At 39.7% G+C, this 23,052-nt stretch overlaps 1 protein-coding gene across 2 annotated transcripts in view; it reads left to right on the forward strand.

The window, feature by feature from the left end:
- The window catches only part of PRKCE (protein kinase C epsilon), a 288,051-nt gene that overhangs the window by 229,464 nt on the left and 35,535 nt on the right, over window positions 1-23,052 (forward strand). For both annotated transcript variants that reach the window (XM_036379719.2, XM_036379718.2), the window contains exon 11: window positions 1,797-1,951. In XM_036379719.2, the coding sequence (XP_036235612.1) occupies window positions 1,797-1,951 (155 nt within the window). The remainder of the gene's footprint in view (window positions 1-1,796; window positions 1,952-23,052) is intronic.

Here is a 23,052-nt window from a genome sequence, read left to right on the forward strand (position 1 = left end):
AAAGAGCCAAGGCCTGACTCTGAATCCATGCTCTTTTGAGTGTATGATGGAGCCAGAAGCTGTGATGCTATTCTTCAGGATGTTTTCCTTCCTAGGGAATGATAAGGAAAATGTTGGAAAATGTACGAAAGTCATTAACAATGTTTCACCAAGAATGCCAGGTCACCTGGCTTTCCAAATTTCATCCAGTCCGGCAGTTTCTGTGTTCCCAAGATACAGGAGGAAAGGCACAAAGTTTTTTTTCTGCATCCTCTTTCTGTAATCAGCAAAAAGTCAGACAAACATTTCTAGCCTCCTCCAGGAAGCATCCCTGATAAGTATAACATTTAGGCACTTAATGAGCAGCATTAATGGACATGCTGAAGTTCAAGGGTATTTTTAAGTGCTGTGCTCTGAGTCTGAATTGTAGAGTAGATGATTATAGACAAATGACAAACATTTATGAAATTCTGGATTCATATACATAAACTATGTAATCTGCAGGCTTGGATTCACTTGGGGGAGGTTAATTAACTTCAATCTTCTGTTTTTTTTCCTTGTCCAATGCAATGTCACATCTTGTCTCTTTTTCCTCAACCCAGCACACGAGACACTACGAGCTAGAGCCAAACTGCAGTGTGACATCAGAGCTGCACAGGGGTGAAGTCCCGTGCTCACACACCTGTGAATCATGTGACATGGGAAAGAAATGTCAGTGCCATGTCATATCAGACTTACCTCCACCTCCAACTAAACTCATGTGCACATAGCTGTAGATAATTAGCAGTAAGGAAATCAAGAATTTGGAGTAGGCATTCACCAAGGGTGGACAGGCAAGAAGTTGAAAATTTAGGGGTATTAGTACAGACTGGGGAATAAGATGAAAATTTGTAAGAAACACTTAAAAATACTGATCTAAATTATATCAAATAGATGTGTGCCATGTCTTTCCTTATGCCTTCACCTGCATTGCCAGTTTGGATAATAAATGGTTCAAGATGCCTAGCACATTTTAGTTTGCTGATTTTTTTCTGCTCTGTTTCAACATGTGCTGAACTTTTGGGTTAATGGTGTGACTACCTGAGAATCTCAGTTGCTATTTTCAAGGAACGTTCATTTCTAGTCCTCCATCATGGAAATAGGTCTGAAAGCTTGAACAGGGAAGTGATAAACATTAGAAGAATATAGAAAGAACCTGATACATATTTTAATAATGCAATCCTATTTCATTATGAGGGTTTGAGGCAATTGAAAAAACCATATATAAGTGTTTGAGATTGGCAGCACTAGTTTCTATAGCTTAACAGTTCTAAATAATTTTTTCATTATTTGGGGAAGATGCTTTGCAGACAAAGTAACTGGTAAGAAAGAAGTGCAGAAGAAGGCAGAGACTGAAATTTGCCCCACAGCCTGTCAATAGTTGACAAAATTGACATATCTTTTAATGGGTTACTCTGGCTAAATTTTCTAAAACTATGATTTTCATGGCTAAATTATAAAAGAAATAACATCACTTAAGTATCTCTATGAACTTGATTATAATTCCATATGTATTTGTTGATGTGCGGATGTTTATGTGTGTGTTTTGTTAGAGACAGTATTTTGATTGCCTTTTTCTTATTTCTCACTTTGAGACTCATCTCATTTTCTTTAGATTTGCTGGGTTTTGGTTGCCAGCTTTCTCCTTTTTCAGAATCGTAGCATTACTTTCTTTTATTTCTTTATGTAAACGCTCCAGTCATTTAAAGTGTGGCTTCAAGCAGTCCTTTATGTCACTAAAAGAAATTAGCTAAATAGCACTGTTTAATTAATTTCAGGACCGCCTCTTTTTCGTCATGGAGTATGTAAATGGAGGAGACCTAATGTTTCAAATCCAACGCTCACGCAAATTTGACGAACCTCGATCCCGCTTTTATGCTGCAGAGGTCACATCAGCTCTCATGTTTCTTCACCAACATGGAGTCATCTACAGGTACTTTTTTTGATCAAAAATAAAGTATTCTTGGGGCTTCAGGATGGTTCTGGCTGAAATCCTCCATCTCTTAGCAACCAGTTTTAGATTAGTTGTTTGTTCCAATTTGCTTACACAGAACTTTTTTTTGGCTGTTTATCATTGAGAATGTTAACATTTGAATAGCCTCTGCAGCAGTCGCCAGCTGCGTGTGCCAGTTTTGTGTTCTAGTCCAAATAAAGTGGGTTTGAAAAAGCTTGGCACAGTGCAACCCAGAGGTGACCTCTCTGCAGATCGGCGCAATCTCTGCACTTTCCTCCCTGTGCCATAGATTTCCTCTGGGTTTCTAACCCCCTGCCACTTCCTGAGTTTGTTTGTCTTAGTTGTCTCCACTCCGATACAATCGGGATGGTCCTTTGCTATGCTTTGCTTATGCCCCTTCCTCTTGACTGTTTGGGTGAAGGCTTACTCACCAGCAGGAAGTGGCCCTTTGGAGACAATTCTGATTTGCTTTCAAGTGCCCTGCATCTATTTGAACCTCCCTCACTGGCCCCAGTCTCTAATCTTCAACAACCATGCACACACGCACAGAGAAAGTGCATATTGTTGTGCTGGTATGAAGAATGCATTTAGGGATAGGCTTTATTATTAAAACTAAGGATTCGCTTTGAAAAATTTCACCCTGATGTTAATGTGTTTATTAAATCCTTTATCTTGTCATTTCACACTTCCTCTCTGTTTTTATTTGGTTTTAGCAGCCTGGTATTACTTGAGATAAATTTGGGCTTTCAGAAGCAACATGCTTAACAGGTTTTTTAATATAAATCTGTCCTGTCTAGTAAAAACTCTGAGTTCTTCAGATCTAACTGAGCTCCATTTTTTCCCTCGATATTCCTACCCTCTTTCAGGTTATCAGTTTTGATTTGAGGTAGTCATCTCAGAGACAGGCAGTCAGAGATTTCATGAGCCAAACCATCAAGATAAGGATATGGAATTTGTCACATTCGTATAAAGACAGGTCTTGAGAATACTAGAAATTGAGAAGGACATATTAAATTTTTAGTAACCAGGGCTGAGTGGTAAGTTCCATTAGAAGCAATTGGCTTTGCCACATACAAAGGGATTAATAGGCAAATTTCTCAAAGGCGTCTCCTTTCCAGAGACATAGCAAACAGCAGAACATCACAGCTTCTGAGGAAAGTAAATCTCTTTGAAAGTGCTCTTTTCATCAAAAATCTATTTTTCTTTATAAAACTCTTTGCTAGCTGCAGTTCTTAATCTCCATCTTTTATTAACGCTGGTATGATGTTTGCATACTGGGTTGTCTTTTGGGCCTGACACTTCACATGGGTTTGTTTTCGAGTGCTGAAGATCCAACACATTTCTTACCTTTCCTGCCCATATCATATTTCCTATTCATTGTCTGCATTTATTTCCAAAGCTAGGTATTTGTACATTCACATAATAGAATGTGGCAACTTCAGAATTTATAAGTATCTGTCATAGGGGAAACAGACAAGCTTGGCACTTTAAAAAGTGAAGGATTTTGAGGATTTGTTTCCATTAAATACTTGAGCTAATTTGCTTCTTCTGGAAACTGGAGGTAGACACCTTGTAATTAGCAGTCATTTTAATGACTTCTGTGAGCCAGCAGGAAAGAATTAGTATAAAATTACATCTCCCTGCTTTATATGAATGCACATTCATTCAGCCCCCCATCCTTCACTACTCCCAGCCCTTAACACGAATCCTCCTCTCTCTACTCTTCTTTCCTACCTCTTTTCCCTTGTCCTGCATGTAGCTTCTGCTGAGTGCTGGCTCCTACCTGGATGCATTGAATCTCCTCATATGCATGTGTTCTTTCTATAACTTCATGAGCAGAATGCTTCCATCACAGGAGAAATGTCATTCTGAGACAATGTTTCATAATTTAAACTTCACAGTGTGCTCACAACTTTTGATTCAGACACTATGCTGACATGTCTGACATGTGTGCTGGAGTATGACACTGAACTTGTAAATGGCTTGTTATGCTGAGTGTGTGATCAGAAGTCACATGAGAACATGAGTTGCAGGATGAAACCATAAACAATTGAAAGCAACAGGAAGAACAGATTCAGTTGTATTTAGTTTTGACCCAGGCTTTTGGATCTTGACATGGCTATGTCTGTAAGAATAATTCATTTTCTTAACTGTGAGATACTAGGAGTTTAAATATTTGTAAAATGAACATCCCAGTTATGCTGTAAAATACAAGTAGAAGGAAGAAATTATTTTAAATTAATTAATGATAAGAAAATGTCAGAATTCACTCACAATGTGCCAGGCCTTGGGAGAATGCATTCATTCATGTCAAGCATGCATAAGAACAGTTGTCTTGCACAGAGCAGTTTCAGCCTAATTATTCCGTGCCTGACTGCATTATTTACTACAATGTTAAAAATGCATTGGGATCAAGTCAGTCCTTTGCATCTCCTAAGCTCTTATTAGCTGGCAAACAAGGAAAGAGAAGGGAAAGGAAAAAAAAAGAAAACAAACTTTGCTCCTGAATAACTACCAGTCATAACTACCTGACATGCCTTCAGATATTTTAATAAAGAATACTTGTCTTCTGTGTAATTATATTTCTAGAAAAAACATTGTGGTGTGAAATTAATGGTTATTCTCCAAAATGGGAAATGTTGCTTATGTGGGCACTGCTTCAAGGAAAGTGGGGAATATATAAATAAAATAAGATGTTTGATGGAAATGTAGGTTTCAAAATAGCTGCTATACCTTCTGATCTTTTTTCAGTCTTGTATGTGGAAGTATTTGTTTGGAGCTAAACAAAGTTATATTTTTGGAAGTAAATAACTAGCTTTAGCTCATGCTTTGGCTTGTTGGTTAGGTTTTTAGAAAGTGCTATGATGATACTAAATGATCATCTTTTATAATAACTGGTTTATCCTCATGTCCCCTTAAGTTCAAAGAGAAAGCCAGCTCCCTGTTTAGCAATAGAAATTATTCTCTGAGTTCACATCTTTGCAGCTAGCCCAACAGTTGTTCCCAGACTTGTCCAATTACCAGTGTGCTCATTGGAATTCCATATATCTTCCTTATGTTTATCCTCCTTATGCTTATTGAGTTTAAGTTGGTAATAAAGATGAACCTCACAACTTTTATATATAAAGATATTCCATTACTGAATGCATGTTTTATGAAAAATAAACTTCTGGGTAATTTTTAGGATGGCATTTTTAAAGGTCTGCTGTTACTGTTGTGTCAAAAACACTTCAACAGCCTAATAAAAATATTTACATTATCCCTGCCACCTTCCCTCTCATCTGGCATTCAGCTATTCGGGCACATGTCAGACTGGGGCCTGATAATACAAGTAGAGTTAATCGGTTTCAATCCTATTTTCTGGCACTTGTCCTTGTTTGTGTTATGCAATTGCAATTGCACCACTTTGGAAAAATGTATCCAAGCTTCAGGAATTAAGGACTAGGAATCTCATTTTGTTTTTTTTTTTTTTGTGAGCTGAACTGGAGTTTGAACTTGGTGATGAAAGGTTGTGTGGACTATGTTCAGTGTCACCTGCCCCAGGAGTATGTTGTATTTTAAGTCAGTTTTCATAATGTATTAATGTATATTATGTTTATATAAAATATATTAGTATATATTCTCATGTAGGGAAAGTGCAACAAACTGTATGCGTTAAGTAACTGTGAGTTCTGTACTCCCCTCTTGTACTGAATTTCAACATTCCTGTGCTCTTTCTGCAGATACATGTAAATGTGGCATGTTCTTGTTTCACTTGGAGATGTTGGGCTGAGGTCAGGAGTATCTGGCTGGCTGGCTGCTCTCAGTGTAGGAGTTCAAGTGAGGTGACACAAGTGACCTGCTGTGTCCTGAAATACCTACAAAGAACTGTTGTCCCCCCAGGCAGGAAGGCCAGCACTAGAACAGGGTACCTCTTCAGGAACAGAAATGACAGTGTCTGTCCCTAGTTCATACATGATTTAGGAAATAACTGTGAGAGCTGTAAGCATTGTTTCAGTAGCTGTGTGTTGCTTGGTCTCTGTTATCCTCCAGAATCATTCAAGTGGTCTCTCTGGAGGATAAAAGAAAAAAAAAAAAACTAAATGTATACAATTTCAGTTCACCTACAAGGATGAAAAATACCTTAATTGGGAAATTAGTGTCACCTGCTTTGGGTTGACTAACGTAGGAGCAAATATTTTGCTTTCAAGTGTAAGATCTGTGAGATGCTGCCTTCAAATCATGCAGCACCTGATCACGATGGAGTCCTTATTCATAACTATGGGTTATTATGTTCCTCAGCAATATGAAGTAATAACCCAGCCTGTAACTTGCTGGAGCTTTCTAAGGCTCTCTACACTCTGTAATTAATGTGTTGGTCATGATGAAGGATTTACTAATGCTGAATTGAGGTAAATGTGGATGTAAATATGCTGATGCCAATCCTTGAGTACCTCCAGGCTTTTTCCGTACACAACTACCCTAGGAACTTGTTTGAACACTAACTGAATTTTTCCCTGGATAATCAGCTTTCCCAGCATTCCTCTTTATCAGGGCAGCACACACCAGTGTTTCAGAAAGAAGAACTACCTAAAATTAAAAGCACTTTCATTAGTGTGTTTTTATGTGAAATAGGAATATTTATTTATAAAGTGTGACTTCATTGGTGGTTGTGTGATTCAGTGCAGCCTTGGCAGAGTAATGAGAAGTTATATTTACACTGATGAAAATGTTGCATGGTCAGTGGTTAACATGTTAAAAGTCATCATTCTCCCAATTTAACTTACTATGTTATTTCTGAGTGGCAGCAGCCAAATAAAATTCCCTTCCCCCCTATTTTTTTTAAGCAAAACTAGATGTGGACCATTTTGATTTAAGTATGTAAAGATCATCTTATTACACCTCTGAATAGTTAGAAGATAAATTGGTGCTTTAGCTGTGGTCCATGGAAGAGGGCAAGACCTTGTACCCTCACCTGGCATATATTCACACCTAAGCATAGGAATATACTGAACACATGGTCCTCTCTACATAAGCTGTTGCAGCAGTCCACTACAGAGAAGTTACAGTTTGCTTCTGGCCCAAGTGAGCAAAAAACTATTTCCATCACCTTCAGTAAAAATAGGAAGTGAGGAGTGAATCGTGCAGGTTTGTGTGGAGTCCCAGTGTCTCGAGGAACTGCTGCCCAAGCCATGCCACCTGACCAGTGCTCCTGGCCGGGCTTGAGCCCTGGACTACATCCACACTCTCTCTGCTCTGCCTGCTCTAGTTTCTAAAACTGAACATGAGCTCCAACGGGATTTTAGTCAGTGGCCTCCTGCCCTCTTTGCACTTTTTCTCGCTGGATCTAGGCAGATCAACAGTCATGAAATGCATAAATAAGCAGGATGTCTTCCCCGCAGGAAAAGGCAGTGGGCCGGGGTGGAGAGGAGCGGAGCTGAGGGAGATGAGAAGCAGGAAGGAGAGCTGGTTCCCAGGCTTCTGGCATTCGGACTGAGGGAGTCCACCCTGCCATCTGCCCAGCTTATGTATTGTGCTAAGGGCTCTGTCGTATAGGAGGGCCTTTGACAAGGTTTCCAGCTGTGGAAGGATGAGTAAAGGCTGTGGGAATAGGATATGAGCCACATGGTCTTGCCAACAGTAGAATGCCTTTTAAATTTCTCCTGGGTTTGGAACATAAAAAAGTCCTTAGTTGGCTGATGCGTGGGAGTTGGGTCTGTGGGGGGGCAGTGCTGGGCAGTTAATATTTAGAAGGATAGACCAGCACCATTGACCTTATTTGGGGAATGACAAGGTACTTCCAGGGGGAGTTCTTGGTAGCGAGGTCAGCTTTGTTTTTTTGCTTCATGTTTATTTGGTGCAAGATTTTCTTGTTTAATGACCGTTTGTATAGTGCTGTATTGTGTAAATAAAGCTATGACCTTTACCTTCTGATAACAGTATAGGAGTGAGTTAATGTTAAATGAGAGTGAGCAGGGAGTGGGAATCTGCCAGGGTTAATGCCAAGTTTACATTCCTCTGAGGGCAGCCATGTTCCGGTACCCTCAATAGAAAGGGCAGCAGTACCTCTCAACAGATAATAGCAGTGAAATGTTACAGGACATATTTGTATTTATGTCTGGGTGAATGTCACTGATTTTAGATGATTGATGTTTGTGTCTTTATTTTATAACAGGAAGAAACATGTGTTGTCTCTCAGCATTTGATAAGAAGATTTTAACTCAGAGAAACATACACAAAATAAAAATCTAGTAGAGCTGTAGCACATGAAACTGAACTGTACTGATACAGAACAAACCCATTAGTTTTCCTAAACTGCTGAGACACAGGGCTGTTTCTGAAGAATCATGTACACCAGCTCCAAACAAAATCATACTCTGCAAGCAATTTTCTAAAAGCAGAAAGAGAATTTTAGATTTTTAATGCATTTCTGTGTCACAATGCATTAAAAATCTAAAGATGCTTCCTACATGTAATTCTGCTGCTAAGAGACAAAACTTAGGATTGAATTTTACTGTGCCTTTCAGTCATCTTTGTCTTCAAACAATGAAAAATATTTCTATAACCCAGTTGCAGTGATGTTGAAACTATAAAGGCTTTGCCTTTTTCATCCTATTGAATGCATCTACTAAAGCTTCATAATAATGGAGAGAAGTGCACAGCAAATGTGGTTCTGAGGTGGTAGGCTTTTAACAAAGATTTTGTTGTGCTCTTGAGATGCTTCACGCAACAAAGAATCACTGAATAATGGAACCTTAGAATCACTTGGGATGGAAGGAAGCTTAAAGATCATCTAGTTTCAACACCCTGCCATAGGCAGGGACACCTCCCACTAGACCAGGTTGCTCAGAACCCCATCCAACCTGGCCATAAACACTTCCAAGGATGAGGCATCCACAGTTTCATTGGGCAACCCATTCCAGTGACTCACTGCCTTCATGGTAAAGAATTTCTTCTTGATATCTAAAAATACTTGTCCTTCCCCTTGTCCTGTCACTACATGCTCTTGTAAATAATCCTCCTCCATCTTTCTTGTAGGCTCCCTTCAGGTACTAGAAAGCCAGAGTCATGTCATTCTGAAGCCTTTTCTTTTCCAGGCTGCACAGTCCTAATTCTCTCAGTCTTTCGTCACAGGAGAAGTGCTCCATGCCTCTAACTATCTTTGTGGCCCTCCTCTGGGCTCTCTCCAACAGGTCCATGTCTTCTGGAGACCCAAGAGCTGGAGGCAGCACTGCAGGGGGGGTCTCACCAGAGGGGAGTAAAGGGACAAAATCCTCTCCCTGGTCCTGCTGCCCACAGTGCTTTGGGTGCAGCCCAGGATCAATCCACATTCTGGGCTGTCAAGTTGGGAAGTAATGCAAAGTGTTAGATGAAAACAAATAAGGAACTTTATTTAGTTGGGGAGTTTTTAATAGTAATGTCAAAAATGCTGAGCAGCCTTAAAAGAGAATTTGAATTATGCCCTTCAGTAAAGACATTTGCATACAACTTCTATTTTTTTGGCCAGAACCTTGCTACTTTTGGCTCAATGTTTACATTTATTCTCTTTGCCCATCTTCCCACTCCCTCTTTTTTCTACCTCTTTGTTACATAAGAGCTTATCACTTAGATGCTGCTGCAGCAAACATTCCTGCATGCAGGTCGCTACTCAAAGACTGATTTTGATTGTGAGACTGTTCATATGCATGATATCTGCAGCTTCTTGTATGAGTTGGGACCTTGGTTTGACTTCTTAGATAGAAAACATGTTTATTTTAAAAGAGCAAATCACCACATTTGAGAAGGCACTGTTATTAAAGACTGTATGTTCTTTTGCTTAAAACTGCAAAATGAAAATTTAGCCAATCCAAAAGCTGACGTAACTGAGTTATCACTGAATCCTTTGAAAATTTTAGCTGACAGCTTGTACTCCAATGGAAGGAAACAGAAATAATCTTGTTCACTAGAAAGTTAACTAAATAGGCCTAAAAACTAAAACAGAGAAAATACAGCCAGTAAGAGCACCAGCATTTTGGGGAGTGCACCAAAGTCTCTATTGCTACCAGAATAAATAGCGGTAGGATTACATCAGAAAGACCTTGGACAGGCAAGGTGCAGTCTAACCAAGGGAATCAGAAAGTGGAATAAAATGGCTCTGGTGGCCTTGAAAGTGCTAAAAATGAGCAGAAAGGGGAGGGGTAACAAGGCCAGAGTGATAATAAATCCCTTCTTGTGCCAAGAGAATGTGCAGTAATGCATGCCCCTCTCCTTGGCTGCCACAGTGTCACAGAGCTTGAACAAGCAGCTCCCCAGAGCAGCAGACAGTAGGAGAAATAATCACAAGTAGGAGTCTTCCTCATCTCAGCAGCATTGAGTACATGTGGAGGAGGCAGATGTGGAGCGGGAATAGCAGGGTTGGCAAGGGCCAACCAAATGGGAGATTGTGTAGTCTCTGCACTGTTATATCCCCAGCAATGGATGGCTCCAGGGACAGGCAATTTACTCCCACCACCAAGTTGAGTTTTAGTCCCCCAGGACCACTTATGATGGGGATACAATATTTTAGATTAAAAAACATTTCTACAGTAACATCCAGCTTTTGAAAAGAGAAGCTTATGAGAAGCCCAAGCAGCACTTCTCACAATGTACATACCCCATGGGTCTTCACTTCATGCTTCCTGCTTAAGGAATTTGTTTCCAGTAGTCAGTCTTACAAAACAGCAGAGAGAGACTGCAAATAAGTGGGAGAGGCCAGAAATAATGGTGGTACTGATATATGTGTGCTTTTTTCCTCCAAGCTGCCATTTCCTTCTCCTGATGTATAGAAGACACAGGAAATGTCATTCTGCCAAACACTACATGCAGTTGTGTGCATTTTTTTTTTTATGTAGATTTGACAGTGGCAGCCATAAAAGTATTCTTCACAAGGTATTCCAGTATTAAAGCCTGTGATTGCCCCTTCAAGGGAAGGGAAGGATGGGATGGCAGCAGTAGATTGCCAGTATAGCAGTCACTATGGGTGCACTTTGGTATGAAACTGAGTAATACAGAAGCAGCACCTAAAAAATTAACTGAAGAAGGCTTGGTCACTAATAACCTGAACAGAGAAACTTTATGGAATATAAAGCATAAAATTAAATCATCACAAATAAACATTATAGCACTTCATCAGATATTTATTTGATTTATCATAGGGTTTCCAAGGGAGATCCTGTGGTCTACTAAGACCCATTTTAAAAAATGCCTAAATATATTCTAACGCAAATAATGAGTCAGATGGAATTGCTATGGTCAGTTAAGTGCGTAATGGATATTTAAAAGCTTTCAAACGTCAATAAATCTGGAAGAACTCTAGCAGAGTTCTTGTAGAACAAAAATAATTGGCACTTCAGAAACTGCCTAAGTGTGTATCTGTGTAAACTTAACTACCAGTGAGAGGACAGCAAGTGTTTATGTACTGTGTACTGAGAATATAAAAGGAATACCAAATGCCTGCCAGTTCATTTGCTGATAATCTGTAATGGGTCCAGAGAGGCCATAACTATTATCAAGAAGCTCTGATTCTCATTTATATGAAAGTCTTTAAATATCTGCTAGCATAAAAGGATCCTCAGGTTGTGCATGAAGAAAGTAGACAGTAGCTCAGCAGCATATATGCCTTGCACAAGGCTAAAGGTATCTGCTGCAAGGTTGTTGAATCTGCCTCTGCTAAAACCCTGTAAATTCATTTCCACAGACACTGAGTGAGAAACATCTCAAGGAGAGGGGAAAGAAACGCTTTGGACAACAGTAGTTTTTAGGCAGGTTCTCTTTTCACCTTTTGAAAAGTCACAAAAGAAAAAGAAGGAAATATTTTGCCAGCTCCAGATCAGAGCTAGTGGTGTGTTTGCATGCAAAGTAGGGCAAAGGTTTGGGGTTTCAGTGGATGTCCCAAGAGGAAGAGGATTTCACCATAATTTCTAAAACATCTGCAGATTGAGTAGTTGTTTTGTCCATGAGCAAGAGGGCTTGAAGAAATTTTGAAACAGCATCCTGAAAATTCTCTGTGTAGTAATAACAGCAAAACATTAACTGATATTAGTGAGCTATAGCTTATAAAGCCAGAGACAATTCAATGACAAATCTGGTATAAATCATTACCACTACAGACTTTTCTCTCTGGCTCAGATATGTATGCTCTTAGTTAGGGCAAAGTAATATAAACCAAGATTACACTAAAATCAAAAATTGTGCCCATAGCACATAAAATAATAGGGTTTGGTTTTTACACACCTTATGTAATAGAATCCATTTAAAAAGCAGTAAAACATAGTCATGTTTGCCTAATTACAGCATCAGAATTATGGAGGTAGGATGACAGCAGAAGGATTTGTGTCTGGGGCTGAGTGGGCAGTAAAGGATGAAGGGGTGGAACGGCACCATTGCTAATGGAGTATTTTGTCTCATCATTTAATGAGTCTGAGTTGAGAATCACAGTACTCCTTAATATTTTTTGCTACACTATCAAGTCTTAACACAATACTATAAATTGGCTACAGAGACTAAAAACTAATACCCTTATTTGTTTTAGGGTTGGGCAATGGTGAGTTTAATGTATCATATTAGAGATATAGTACAGCTTCTGCAACTTCTCTCCCATTCTGTTTGAAAAGCATTTGGATAATCTTTCTCAGAGTTCTGTTTGTTCATGCATTTTTATTTGGAATTCAAAATGTGATAATAGATAATAAAAGTATGTTGTAAATATGACTATGACATGACATGGGAGTAGAGAAGCCACCATCTGGTGTATAAGTGACTGTTTCTTTAAAAATCTCTGATTTACGGTAAAACCTCTTTCCAACACCAGAAGAAGAAAAGCAATTTTACAATGGAATTAAATTGTACTCAGTGTGCTCAATTTAAGGCTGTCAGAAGGATGCAAAGAGACTTTATTGTGCATTATAATTTAATTAGACTTTATGTGTAAGCTGTATAATTAGGTTCTTTGCTAGTCTTTGCCCACATAACTATCTGGGAGCTTTATGGGATAATTTCTGCTCTTGTCAGAACATAAAGTCTGGTTAGCAGGTCTCAGAAAAGGCTGGGCATGCAGAAGTTATAAAGATAATTCCTCAGGCCCAAAATAGTTTTTTCATGTTCACAAAATTGTTCAAGAACAGCCTACACTGACCAATAGTTAATATTATAATCCTACTGAAGTTAATATTTACATGAAGTGACTACCCATTAAGTACCAAATGTTAGAGATAAAAATCACATTTTAGCTTCTCAAATTTTTACTCAGAACTGCCTCTCTCTTGCATTTGGGCTGGACTGTTGGCTTCTCCTGGTAGTCTGTCTTCACAGCTGAAGGTAAATTGCAGTAGCAATTTACCTTGATGCTGGCAAAAGTGAGTACACTGTAAATTTCCTAAGTCATGCCATGTTTTATTTCACATGAATGACTCATGATTCATCTTTCCATTGCATTCATATTAATTAAAAATCTTCAGGTGCCTTGTATAAGTAGATTTTAAGTGGTGACATTATAAGTTGGCACTACAGCCAAAGTAACTTTCCCAAGTACATTTTCTGGAGGAGATGGGGGAAGGTTGCAGGAGCTACATTGGAAACAATGCTGGAGCTGAGACTTCCTGCACATGAAAAGATTGTCTAGAAATGTTTGTGGAGCTTCCTGGCAGAGGCTGGGGGGAAAGTAATTTGATTTTGCTACACAATTGTAATTTTAAAATAGGATCTTATAAAATATAGTTCTGTGCATTAACATACATGGCCCTTTTTAATTATATATCAAAGCAAGAATTGGATTTTGAACCATCAGTTTCTATGACCTCTGTCTGGAAGCAGTATTAGAAGTTTATTTCATGGAGAAATCAACATATAAGGGCAAGTAACTCCCATTTTTTCAGGCGTCTTCTTCATGCTTTATGGACAAATAATAGCCTTCTTAATTTTTGCCAGAATCCCTCCACTGCAGTGATCTTCCATGAAACATAATAGAAAATTGTTAACTCTACAGAATTTTGGAAGAGACAAATTTCTTTGTATAATAGAGTGCTTTTAGAAAATTAAAGGACAAAATAAATTTCACTCACAGTTTTTACAAGAATTTCTGCAGAAATCTGTTAAACTTCTGTTGAATGCTGCTGTTTTGATCCCAGACAAACACAGCAGGGCTAGAAAAGGTTTTAAATGAAGAGCCTGCATACCCTTCCCATGTTCAGACCACGTGATAGATCAAAAAACATGTTAAGGCATGTGAACTATGCTACTGAAATCAGAATAGAAGCAAAAATTACTAAAATCTTTCTTCTACTTATTCCATATAAGTAAACATTTTGTTGGAAGCAACATTCTCGCTGTGTTACATCATTTCATTTATGCTATATAATTTATTTAGTCCTTTCTGTGTAGTATTACAGGCACCACTCTATGGAAATGCTTTCCATAAAAAGACCAAAGTGGGGTTGAAAAAAATCAGTGTCTGTACAAAAGTTCACTGCAGAATTTTTCTGTTCTGAATAAGAAAGCATTTTTCTCCATGGAAACATGATATGGAGCTTAACAGGAGTCTGCTTACTGCTGGGAGCTGTGTTTGTTCCCTGCTAAGGACACCCTTGTGAGCATAGGGAAGAGGATTCTTTTCAACTGATTTCTTTTATGCAAAAGCCTTTAGCAACCCTTCTCCTTTACGCTTTCTGGGCTTCATAAAGGTGCAGAGGGCATTGGTTAGTGCAGAAAAGGCACTGAAATGTTGGCTTATGCTGGTGCATCAATGGCTTCCTCAGGATTTGTTCCCAGTCACCTGTGTTTGGCCATTTTATTGTATGTCCTGTCTTGTAGTTGCCAGACTAATATATATATATTTTTTTTTTTTTAATATCTTCCTTAAATTTTGTGGAGTGTGTATATGGTGTTTGTTCAAAGGAATGAAAGAAAAAGAAGACCAAGTCAAGTTACAGCATAGGTTTCCTGCATTGCTGTGTTTTCACTTTTCCCCTGAATCTAATAGTGCTTCTATCTATTCCAGATAGAAGCACAAAATAGGCATTATTGAAGACATAAAAGATTAGTGCTAACTTTTACCAGCAGATTGTAATATTTTACAAGCTTCATCTTTGCTGTGTGTTCTCATCTTGGAGTATGCTGACAGTCTGGTTCCTTCCCTGAGAAATGGCCATTTCTTTTCATTAGTTTTCTTTTAATAAACAACCTTATTGGAATTAAGAAGATAATCTGTATTAGCACTGAATAGCCTTCATTGCTTGCATCTGTGTTAAGAAGGTGGATAATAAGGTTGCTCTTAGTCTTATTGCAGTGTTAAGGCAACCTGGACTTCTCATTTAAGTAACAGAACTGGACCAAAGCACAAGTTTTCTTTGTACCTGTTGGGAATCATAGAATGATAGTATATCAGGTGGGAAGGAGACCCAGGGGTAGTCCAATCCAAACTTTCTTGGTAAAAACATTGTCCAGACAAGATGGCCCAGCACCTTCTCCAGCTGAATCTTAATACTGGGGGATTGTGCACTTCACCAGGGACATAGTTTCAATTCCAGATATTTCCCCTTGTGAAAAATTTTCTTCTCGTGTCTAATTGGAATCACTCCAGGAATAGTGTATGGTCTTCTTTTTTCTGTGTGATTTCTCCTAAAAAGTGAGTATCTAACTTGTTTGTTCCTTTTAAATACTGGAACATGGTGATAAGGTCTACCTTGAGCCTTCTCTTCTGAAGGCTGAACAGCCCAATTCTCTCAGCCTTTCATCATATGGCCGGATTCTCAGTCTTTTGGTCATCTTTTCCATGGTGCCCTTGTTAATGCAGCCCAGTGTCCTATTTGCTTTCTGTGCTGCAACAGCACATTGTTCACTCACACTGAGCTTGGTGTCCGCCAGGACCACCAGATCTCTTTCCACAGAGCTTCTCCCTTGCTGGGTAGATACTGGTTTATTCTTCACTCCTGGATTATGTTTCCCCAGGTGCAAGACCTTACACTTGTTTTTGTTGAGTTTTGTAATGTCAGCTCACTCTTCCAGACTATCCAGGTCTTCCTTCAGGGTGGTTCTCTTTCCAATGTGTCCATTTCCCACTCATTTTGCTGTTCACATCAGTCTTCATCAAGATACACTTGATCCCATCATGCTGATCACTTGCAAAAATATTAAACAGCCTCGAGACCAGGATTGGTCCCTGGGAGACCTCACTTGTGACAAGCTGCGAGTTCTAAAAGGAACTATTTACCACCTCTCTGGGTGTGTCCTGCCAGCCAGTTCCCCATGAGCCTCATGGACTCATCCAGGCTGTAGCACATCAGTTTCTCTAGGAGGAAGCTGTAAGAATCCATGTTCAAAGCCTTGGTGAAATGAAAATTGATGATGTCCACCACTCGCCCCACTTCAGCTGAGCAGATTACTTTGTCAATGAATGCCATCAGGTTTGTCACACACAATTTGCCTTTGGCTAATCCATTATGGTTTTTCCCAATCATGTGCTTCATCTGACTTTTGATAGCCCCAGGAGGATTTGTTCCATAACTTTCCCAGGACCTGAAAGTTAAGACTGATGAGCCTGTTGTTTTCTGGATCCTCCTTTTAGCCCTTCTTGTAGATGGGGTTTACATTAGACTTCTTCCAGTCTTCTGGGATCTCCATGTCTTCTCAAAGGTTATGGAGAGCAGCTTTGCAGCGATGTCAGCCAGCTTCCTTGATACCCTCTGGTGGCTATTGTCAGGGCCCAGTGATTTGTAGGGGTCAAGCTCCAATAATACTTTATACACCAACTCCTCATTCTCTGACAGTGGGTGGGTGTTTTCATCAACATGGACTCTTGATCCCAAGCCCAGGCACCCAACAGTGTTGGTGAAGACAGAGGTGAAGAAAGTTTTTGGAAGTGCTGCATTTTCATTGTTGTTGATGACTAATTAACCTCACCTGTTTAACAGTAGGACAATTTTTAGCTTCTATTTCTGCTTGTTCTTTAGGTACCTGAAGAACCCTTTCTTGTGTTTTTTGACATCTCTGTCCAGTTTCAGCTCAGTCTGAATTTTTGCTTAATAAACTCCATCTCTGCACACCCTGGCAATGCCATTGTATTTCTTAAAGGATATTAATCTGCTTTTCCATCTCTGGTACACTTCTCTTTTGGTTTCTGAGCACACTCAGAAGCTCACAGTTAAGCCAAGGGAAATCTGTTGCTCTGCCAACTTTCCGTACTTTTAAGGGGATGCACTGGTTTTGTATTTCCAGGAGAGCATGCTTGAAACACCCTAGCTTAGTTCCTTTCTTGTCCATGGAAGCTTCCCAAGGAATCCCGCATAACTGACCTCTATGCAAGCTGAATTTTGCTCTTCTAAAATCTCAGACCTTTGTCTTGGTACTAAGCTTCAGTGTGCTCAGCCAGGTCCCAAAGTCCAACAATATGGTGATCGCTGCAGCCAAAGCTATCACTGATGAAGATACTACAAAGCAGGATTGCTTGGTAAACCACTTTGCAAGTAGCAACACAACAGTGCCTCACTCCTGGTTGGCACATCTAATGTTTGCATGAGGAAGTGGTTCTCTGCACATTCCAGGAACTTGATGGGTGATCCATGGGCTGCTTAATTGTTTTTCCAACAAATGTATGGGTAATTGAAGTGATCCATGAGAGTCAGGTTCTGTTGACCTAAAGCTTGCTTTAAATAACACAAATATTGCTTTTTCGGCCTTATTTTCTTGACTGGGAGGTCAGTAGTAGGTGCCGACTCTATGATCCCCATTGGAGACACCCATTTTGTTCTTGACCCACAGGAATTCAGTAGGGCTTCCACAATCACCATAGCTGACTGCTATACATTCAAGCTTCTCCTTAACACAGAGCATGACACCTCCTGCTTTTCTTCCCTGCCTGTCTATATGTGACAGCCTGTAGCCATCCATCGTGGTCCTCCAGTCACGTGAGTTGTGAAACCGTGTTTCAGTTATCCCTGCTTTCTGACTGGGCACAGAGCTCCAGTTCCTTGTGTTTGCTCCCCAGGCTGCCTGCATCAGTATACATACTCTTGTGATGGTTGGTCTTTTGTTTCTCATCTTGGAAGGCAGCTAAGGAATGTTTGTCCTTACTCTGGTCAGCCTGGCTTATTCCCCATTTGAAATGGCGTCAGTGTTGCCAGTTTGGATCCCATCTGCTAAGTCCCAGCAGTTTAAAGCCCACCTCACCACAGTGGCCAACCTGTTTTCAGAGATTCCCTTGCCTCTTCTAGACAGGTGGATCCCATTTCTCTCTGACACACAGTCATTGAAGATTATCCAGTTGTCATAAAAGCCAAAACCCTCATGACTGCCCCAGCCACAAAGACAGAAGTTGATTTGCATTATACATCTATTTTGGCTTAATCTTTTTCTCTAAGTAGTTAAACAGAAGGAAAGATGACTTATACACCAATACCTTTTGCTTGCCATCTCAGGGTTCTGTAGTCTTCCCTGATTGTGGCCCAGGTTCCAGCTTGCCATGTCATTTATGCCTACATGGCATAAGAGCAGCAGTGGGAGAGCATTGTGTGTTTGTGACAATTTGTGGCACCCTCTTGGCAACATCCCAGACCTTAGTTCCTGGAATGCAGCACACCTCCAGTGGCTATCAGGCTGGCAGATGGTGCCTCAGTGCCCCTTAACAAAGAGTCACCGACTGAGTCTTCATCTTTGCTTTTCCCTGCATGCCACTGGTAGAGTTTCTCCTTGCAGACCTTGCTTCTCATGGGTGCCTACAGCTGTTAAAGTTTCATATGTGTTTTTGGTGGGAATGCTGGAGGGTGGGGAATGAAGCAGAGTCCTGGTTTTGGTCAGCACCAGGATGCAAGGTGCCTCCTTTTCTGTGGTGTCCAGCGCAGTAATCACCTACCTAGCTCCATCTCAGCACTTCTAATGCTGCACAGCCTTTTAACTGTTTCCTGGCACTCCTGATGTAGCAGATCATCAGCCTGTGCTCCTCTTTGATAGGTTACCTTTTCTCTGGGAGAGAGGCTAAGGCTCTTATTACAACCTACCACCCATATTGAAGTCTCTTTCCTTACTAGTTCCATACCACTGGAAGCATCAGAAGCTTTCTCTGTAGAATTGCTGGGTTTAGCACAACTGGGTTTTCCATTCTTCAATCAGTCAACAATATGTTTGGTACTGGTCATTTCCGAGGCAGGTGTTGACATTTGTATTACATTAACAAGGAAAATGTCATCTGGCGTTCATGGAAGATAAAGACTTTTTCTCTCCAAAAATAATAGGGTCAGAGCACAGGACAGGGAGTTATATATGCCTTAAAATGATCTGCATTTAGCATGATAGCAGGATAACAATATATAAGATTGGATCAAATTCACCCACACTATCATTTGACTATCATTTAATAGTAATTTCATAATTTACACTTGATCTTAATAGTCACTGTGGTGGAAATGATAGGCTTCCAGCCAGGGAAGTTTGTTTGCTCAGTATTGTGATTGGGAATGAAAACCCATCTCCCCTGTTGGACTTATATCATATTAGAATAATATTGGTCTTGTTACACAGCATGAGGTTGATTGGCCTTTAGGCTAGGGGAAGTGTGAGGCTAACAAGTTAAATGCCATTGAAAACAACTGGCTAAATCATAAATTCAAACTGACCTGGTTTATGTATCTGTGATTTAAGGAAGAAAGTTGGAGATGTCGGATAAGATCCAGGGCTAAACAACTGAAGAGAGACTAAAATACTCAGCTTTAGTTGATTAAAGATATTCTGATCCTGTTTTTCTCTGGTGTCTTGACCTTACTAAAGTTCACTTACTATGTAATGGAAAAAACAACGGGTTTGATAGCAAAATACAGGAAATGCCTGCAATCATGCCTGATTACAGTAGCAGCTTTTCTTCTGGTTTGTTGGGGTTTTTTTCAGAAAACCCTCTCTGTGTGCCTGAACAATGTAGAATAATAATGCTTTGGAGCCCTTTATTTGGTGCGTCAAAGCAGAGCAATTAGATGTCTGGCTTTTTGATGGATATGCATGTAGGGAGTTTTTGCACAGGAGTGCTCCATGTGACCTAAGTGAGAAAAAATAATTATTAGAGGGCATAACTTAAAAGCCTAGAAAATTGTGTGTGTGGCAATTCCTCCATGACCGAAAAGACAAATAAATGCAGATCTTTTTAAGAAATCTGCCTTTGTTTGACTTTCAACTACAAAAATGGAAGTTTTGCAACTTTGAATTTGAATGAAGTCTCTATCTGGAATAAGAAGGAATCATCTGGAATAAGGAAGCCAGGAAGCAGTTCATACTGAATGTGCACAAAGGCTCAGATTTATCTCACCTAACTTTAGGAAGCACAACTGAAGCTTCCAAATCAGAATCCTGCTTCTCCTGGAGTACATTTACAGTCAGTGGAGTAGGACAGACTGCTTTAGGAAGCTGTGCAGCCCACATGTGCTGTGTATCATCTGCCTGAAGATATCTGTGGAGATGGCCATGGAGGGAGCCTGGGGCAAGCAGTGGTACTTCAATTAACCTCCTATGACTGGTGGCACAAATCTAGTCAGAATCCTGCAAAATACAAGATAGAAAATTAAAACCAGAACAAAATGTTTCAGAGCTCTAGTTATATTCATGTTTAAGGTAAATTTTGAAAATTGATGGAATTGGGATTGATTACAATATATATTTTAATTCTATTTTTCCTGATACCTGTATAAGATAAAAGATCCTTGTTGTGGGTTATTAAGTTATGAGGGTTCACTACTGAGCTAGCTCAATGAGAACTGCTACTGAAATGCAAAGTGCTACCCAGATATGCATGCATTTGTTTGGTGCATCTTTTCCTACTCTACATAAGAAATTTTCAGTCAAACGTTGGAAGAAGTAAGAATTTCAGTCTTTTTGGTTAGACACAGAAACTGTATGCCTGAAGTGCAAGTGCTCTTTTCTTTCTGCTTGTGTGATTTGTATTCTATTGTTGTTCAAATGATAATGATTTTGTCATCCTACCTACTAAGGTCATTGAGAAAAAAAAATACAAGAAAAACAACATTGCTTTTGGTTTCCAAAGAAAAACTTTGGAGCAGCTCCAAACTTCATTAGGGTCTCCACTGATAAATTTGCTTTCTAAGGTTCTGGTAACATTTTTTTCAGAACTGAGTTTTCAAAACTTGATCTAACAAGCTTTTCTAGCTTCACCCTGTCCTTTCACTGTCTTTCATCAAGTGGTTTTATCAAATAATGATTAAGTATTGTTTTCTTTTAAAGGATTATGGACATACTTAGTAGTCACTTTTAGTTTGTGCTCCACTTAACCTATTGTTATAATACACAATCTTATTTTGATGTTATTCGAGATGCAAAAATAAGAGCACTGAACCTCACAGAGTAGCATACCACAGTTTGAGTCAGACCTTGGCTAAGCCTGGGGACCTCTCTTGTCTTCAGTGAGATCACCAAGGTGTCAGTGAGGACAAGGTTTATCACATTTCATATTTAGCAATTACTTAGTCATGGGCTTTGTAGAGGAGCCTGAAACAGTAAATATCATTAGCAGTAGGACAGATTTCATCCCACTGTTCCACCCTGAATATGCAGAGCCAGTTAAGAATTTTCAGCTGAAGTTTTCAAGGAAAAAGTAAGAGAATGGTGGTTTAACCTGAAGTAGAGAGAGTGAGAACAAAAGAAAATCCCTGAGGAAACTACTGGTAGCCTTAATGTTGGGACACTCAGCAGGGTGGGGGAGGACCAGGACATGCAGGCAGCTCAGCCCCCATGCAGAACCAGTCCCTGGCTGGAGCACCAGGCTGGGGTCTGCTTACCTTACTTTCACAAAAAGCACAAAGGGTTTGTAAAATCTCAAGAAGGCTTACAAAATGGGAAAATAAATTGGTATCTAATTTAACTGCAAGTTTCTGAGGCAGGTTGTTTGTCCTATGCAATAGGCTTAATATGAAGCCAGGTCCGTTCGTGGCAGTTCTTATTTGGTACAAAAATTCCAGGCCTGTGGGCTATGGGAAAGGGAGAACTGCCACTGGGATCCTACAAAAAGCTTGTCTAAATCAAATCTTTGGCAGTAAGCTGAATCAAGAGGCAGCATTGTAGTGCTATATCACATTCCTGTCTCAGACCCATGGAAAAGTTGCTGCATTCCCAGGTGTGGGAGTCATGAAGGATGAGGTTTATAAAGTAACATGATGTGAATGCTAAGGCAACCTTCTCTTGAAAGAGTAATAGAGACCACTCCCTTCTGTGCTTACATAATGCATATTTGAACTTGTACATATTTCACTTAGGTTCACAAATAAAAATGTGAAAATAATAAGAAAGGAAAAGTCATACAAAGGAAAGCTGTTAAGTACAATATATTTATTTGCCTGCACATTATTTAAAGGAAACCCAGCAGAATAAGATAAGTAGATCAGGCTCAGTAATGTCCTAAGCTGCTACCGACAATTGTAATAAAGTTTTGGTCAAAGCCAGTAGAAAGCCATATAAAGAAATTATTTTAAAGAGATTTTTTTTCTGCTATTGTAAAAGGCATTGGTTTCCTTAAGCTGCTGGAAATGAATATTAAACCTTTGTTCAATATGTCATTAAGACGTCAGTAAACAGTTAGGACCATAGAATACATGCAGCCTTCTTTTCTATTTTGGGCCCTTGCTGACTTGAAAGGCTTTTCACTGCTGGGCACTGCTGGAGAGGTGGTGTTACACATCTGCAAGCCTCACTTTTGCCTCGTAGCAATGAGGGCTTACACAGCCACAGACAGTGATCGTGTGTTTATCTCCCTCCGATGTCTTTAATGGGTAGAGAGCAAACAGGCTTTTGCTACATCCCTCCTCCCATCTCTGCCACCCCTTAGTCCACAAATCATTTGTGCAAATGGCAGGGTGGTGGATGTTGTGTTATATAAGTAAATGTGTGTGTTTTTTAAAGTAAACATGCCTGACAAGAGAATGTCAGTATGGTCACATTAAAAGTCAACCCTTCCCATTTATGCCTAGCCTGCTGTCTGAACTTCAATGAAAATGAATTATAATATCTCTGGCTTTATTTGAAACCAAGTCTGTCACAGCAATTCATCCGCCATTAGCAAGTATACACAATGATGCACATCAGAATAAGTTGGATTCACT

Source organism: Molothrus ater, chromosome 3 (genome assembly GCF_012460135.2).
Source record: "Molothrus ater isolate BHLD 08-10-18 breed brown headed cowbird chromosome 3, BPBGC_Mater_1.1, whole genome shotgun sequence".
Classification (NCBI taxonomy): domain Eukaryota; kingdom Metazoa; phylum Chordata; class Aves; order Passeriformes; family Icteridae; genus Molothrus; species Molothrus ater.